Raw genomic sequence first — 4,525 nt, forward strand, 5'->3', positions numbered from 1 at the left:
CTGGGCTGGGTTGGGGTTGGGGGTTTGCGGGGGGCTGGGCGGGCATTCCGGGGGGCGGGGGAGCCTGGCCGACCCCAGGCACTGCCAGGGGCGCCCTCCCCCCATGTCGGCCGCGGGCCATCAGAGGGAGTGCCATCAGAGGGAGTGCCATCTGGTTGGGGCTTGGGACGTTTTGGGACTGAGGGTTCCCAGCCAGAGCCCCAGGCCTGCCCGGGTATCATGCCGGTGTCATGCCGCAGGACTCGGGCAGCAAATTCGTGGCCACTGAGGAACTGACGTAAGCTTTCCTGCAGTGAAGTTGGGGCTCTGAGCCTCAGGTTCAGGCGTTGGGGGCCAGGCAGCCCCGTTTGCCAGCAGTGCCCCAGCTCTGGTCTCTGTTCTTTGCCCAGCTGCTTCTCCAACCCGCACAAGGCGTGAGGATAGGTCAGCAACAGGTGCTGTGCAATCTCCCTGCCCGAGAAGCAGCCCCCCGCCAGAAATGGGGGGCCCATCCGCTCCCCACTCCACTCTGAATTCATAAAGAGCTCTGCAGCCAGGGCCTCCAGCGATTCTAGTAAAGGGGAGGGAGGGAGGCGTCTGGGGGCTGGCACCTTCGGCAGGGAGTGACCCTCCTGTCTGCCTGTGCCTGACCCTCCCAGGCCCCACCTCCTGGCACACAGCTGTCCGTGGGTGTCAGCCCCTGGGGCTGTGGAGAACAGGCTGCGATGCTGCCAGGTGTCTTGGGGCCACAGTGACTCAGCCCCCCTCCCCCCCAGCATGCCACCTCTCCCCCCTCCAGATAGTCCTCTCATGCATGGCAGCTCCCTTCCCGCTTTGGTGGCCAGCCCCTCCCTGGGCCCCTAGGGCAGCCAGCGTGGTTGGGGGGCTCCCTGGAGGCCCTGAACTGCTCTTCCTCAGAGCCCTGCTTCTGGGACCCTTGCAGGTTCGGGCCTAGCCCTCAGCAAAAGCACCGCCCCTCTTCCAGACCCCGAGACCTGTTCCCACTGCTGCCCGAGGCCCGAGGGAATGCTGGCGGCTTTCTGGGTGGGCACTGGTGCTCCTGAGCCACGCTGGGAAGATTGGCGCGCCCAGTCCCAGCCCATCCTGGGCTGTCGGAAGCTGCAAGCTGATATCTGTCCAGATTTCCGAGCAGCCTCCGCCCCCTCGGAGATCGGCTTTCCAGCCTGTGGCGGCAGCTCACGAAGCACCTTGTTGGAATACCTGTCAGTGCCTGACAAGAAACCCACCGCCTGAGACACCAGCCACGCTCCCCCAGGACGCCTGGCCCTCCAGAGGGCCAAGGCATGGCACCGTGACGCCTTGGCTCACACCGGTTTTCGGGCCTCTCCCCTGGACTTCTTGAGCCCAGAGCCCAGCCTGGGGACCAGGATGGGTCGTGAACAGGACCTGATCCTTGCCGTCAAGAACGGAGACGTGACTGGTGTGCAGAAACTGGTGGCTAAAGTCAAGGCTGCAAAGACCAGTGAGTACTTGATGGGGCGACTGTCCATCTGAGACCCTCCTCTGAGGGCTCAGGTTGCAGAGAAAGAAGGGGGTAGTGGGTGCGGGGAGGGGTGTCACGGGGGGGTCGGTGGTGGGGGGAGATCTGTCTTGTTCTATACAGGGAGTGCCTCTGTGTGTGAGAGCGAGAGAGGAAGCTGGGTCCCCCTTGCTGTGTGTCTCAGGCAAATAACCTCTCTGGTGCTCAGTTCCTTCACCTGTAAAGTAAAAGGTTGAAGTGTATTCATTCAAATTAATATTGTTTTTTTAATTCCTCACCCGAGGGTATTTTTTCCTTTGCTTTCTAGAGAGAGTGGAAGGGAGGGAGGAGGGGGAGAGAGAAACATCTACGTGAGACACATCGATTGGTTGCCTCCCCACTCGCCCCTGCTGGGGAACGTGCCCTTGACCAGGAACCGAACCTCTGAGCCACACCAGCCAGGGCCCATTCAGCTGGTTTTTGAGCGCCTATTGTGTGCCAGCCAGGCTGTGTTCTCCAGCGCTGGGTCCGGCCGTGAATGAAACAAACCGGAATTCCTGCCCTCCTGGGGTTTTCTTCCAGCAGGTGGCTTTCCAGATTGTTCTCTGGAGCCACGGGGTTTCCGATAATGGGTTGGGAAAGACTGAACAGATAGAGCTCCACCCCCACCCACACCGCTTCAAACAGATCATCTCTGCATTTATGTCTTAGTTTAATGGGCATATCCATAAAATAGCTTTACAAAGGGAGTTCTACTGCCTAAAACAAAGTCCAACACTACCTAACCACTTGCCAAAGCCCCTGACTTATCTGCCCGTGTCCCCTGGTGGCATGTGGCCTAGCTCATCTGCTGGAGGTTTCTCCATAGCCTGGGGCCCCTAGTCTTGACAGGGTTGTGGGGGCTTCGTGCACGGCTGCGCCTCATCTCCTGGGAACCTCTGCTGTGAGACCCCAAGGAGGTTAGATTCAGGGCGAGCTCTCCGGGCCTTCCCAGGAGGACGCTAGACTTGTCCCCTGGAGTCCCTGTACCAGCAGGGGCAGGAGGTGGCTGCTGCCATCACACTGGGGCTGGAGGAGAGGGGGTCCCCCCAGAGTGCTGGGCCTCTAGCCCCAAGATCCACTTTGGCTAATGAAAACATCTAGTTATCCCCACCCACACCCACTAGCGTGGGTGCCAGAAGGAGGGCCAGGGCAGGAGACCCAAGGTATAGGGAGATGAAGCTGTGGGGGTGTCTCTGTGCCCTGAGGAAGTGGGTGCAGGGTGAGCACAGTGGGGGGAAGGTGCTAAAGAGGTCCCTGGAGCACTAAGAGTGGGAGCCGCGCACCCTTCTCCCCTCACCTCTGTGTTGTTTTTGGCAACCTGCCCAGTAGGGCCTTGTTTGAGCTGTTATTGGCCTCATGGCCTGGGGCCTCAAAGTGAGGTCCAAAGGAGGACAGGTGGGTGGGGTCTGGCTGCGGGTGGGAGCCTCACAGCTGGGCTCCAGGAAGGTTCCCTGTGCCCCAGGAGCAATGTCTGGGGGAAGCAGTCCCTTCCCCGAGCCCCCGAAGGGACTTGAGCACAGAGTGGGCGCAGGCAGGGTGACAGGGTCCCGGGACTGTGCCTCCCTTCCCAGGCCTCTGAGAAAATAGGAAAGCTGGTAAAAAAAAAATAAAGGCAATCACAAGGTGACATTTTGCAGACCCTACAGTTCATGAACTATTGTGATCCCCTTAACTCCCTGCCTCTACATCCACTTACAGATAAGGCAACTGACACCCAGAGAGCCCAAGGTCACACAGCCATTGTGCGGGCAGATCAGAGGCCGCCGTGCCCTCTGCCTGTGCTCCCACACTTGGCTGCTCGTCAGAATTACCTAGGACTGTTCTGGACGCGCTCACTCCCTCCTTCCCCCACTCCCTCCCCTGCGCTGTCCCCTCTGGCCAGAGGAAATGGAGTGGGCTGGGGGTGGCCCGCTGAGCTCACATCCTCTGCCCCGGCCTAAATCAGGAGTGACCCTGCCACCCCTCAGCCAGGCCGGGAAAGAAGGTTGTGCTGAAGGGGAAGTGCCTGGAGCCGTGCCCGACCCAGGACCCTCCGCCCTCCCACCGAGGTCCCCAGTCCAGTCGCTGCGAGCCTCTCCCCCACCGCCTTTCCGGCCATTGTTCTGGAGAGAACAGAGCCACCCAGCCTGGCCCGGCCCGCCCCTGTTCCTGTCTCTCCTGTCACATTGTCTTGTCACTCCCGGGAGAGGCTGCACCTCGTGGCCACGCTGCCTGTCCCCGGCTGTCCAGCCGCAGCAGGTGGAGGGACTTTCTGTGTCATCTTCACTGAGGCCCAGAGAGATACCTGCGCCAGTAAGAAGCTGAGCCAGGCACTTCCTGCCTCCGGAGCCCTGTTCTCTGCAAGGCCCTGGATAGTTCTGTGTGACAAGGACTCCCAAGGGTCCGAGGAAGACTGGGAGGCCTGTGCTTGTTCCCACCGGCCCCTCCTCCTCACCTCCGAGTCCCTCCTCGGTTCAGTTATTTGCCTTTGCGGCAGCAGCATAGCTCAGTGCAGCCCTAAATGTAGCTGTCCCCTCCCTCCCCGTCCCACGCTCATCATTTCGGGGTTGGTCCCTCCCTGTTGGAAGGGGGCCCTGTCTTGCTGGGGTATTCAGGGGCCCTCCAGGGCCTGGGGGCAGGCCTGGACCAGCATGCTTGGCACCCCGCCTGCCCGGGGTGAGCCAGCCTCCTCCTGCCCCGCAGGGCACCTGCATGAATCCTGTCCCAGCCCCTGAGGGGGATGAAGCAGCATCCTGCCTGTCCCTCTAGCTCCTCTTGCCACCACCTAGCAGAGTCTCCTGCCTGGGGCCAGGACGGGGACTGCCCCAGCTTTTGCTGAAGGACAGCCTCTTGCTGATAATGGCTAATGTGCAGGGAACGCTGAGTGGGGCTCGCTCCCATGCTGACAAGGGCCCTCTACCTGGTGGGCAGTTTTTGTGATCAGCCCATTCTGTAGATGAGGACACAGCCTGAGAGGCTCTGTGACTTGTCCGAGATCAGACAGCTAAGTACACGGCAGGGTCAGCGCTTAGTGTAGGCCTGTCT

The 4,525-nt window shown here is 61.0% G+C and overlaps 1 protein-coding gene across 1 annotated transcript in view; it reads left to right on the plus strand.

The window, feature by feature from the left end:
• Window positions 1–756: 756 nt before the first annotated feature.
• The window catches only part of CASKIN2 (CASK interacting protein 2), a 24,778-nt gene continuing 21,009 nt past the window's right edge, over window positions 757–4,525 (plus strand). The window contains 1 exon segment of the mRNA XM_015563307.1: window positions 757–1,462. Within this exon segment, the coding sequence (XP_015418793.1) occupies window positions 1,369–1,462 (94 nt within the window). The 5' untranslated portion in view covers window positions 757–1,368.

The sequence above is a fragment of the Myotis davidii genome, unplaced genomic scaffold (assembly GCF_000327345.1).
Source record: "Myotis davidii unplaced genomic scaffold, ASM32734v1 scaffold539, whole genome shotgun sequence".
Classification (NCBI taxonomy): domain Eukaryota; kingdom Metazoa; phylum Chordata; class Mammalia; order Chiroptera; family Vespertilionidae; genus Myotis; species Myotis davidii.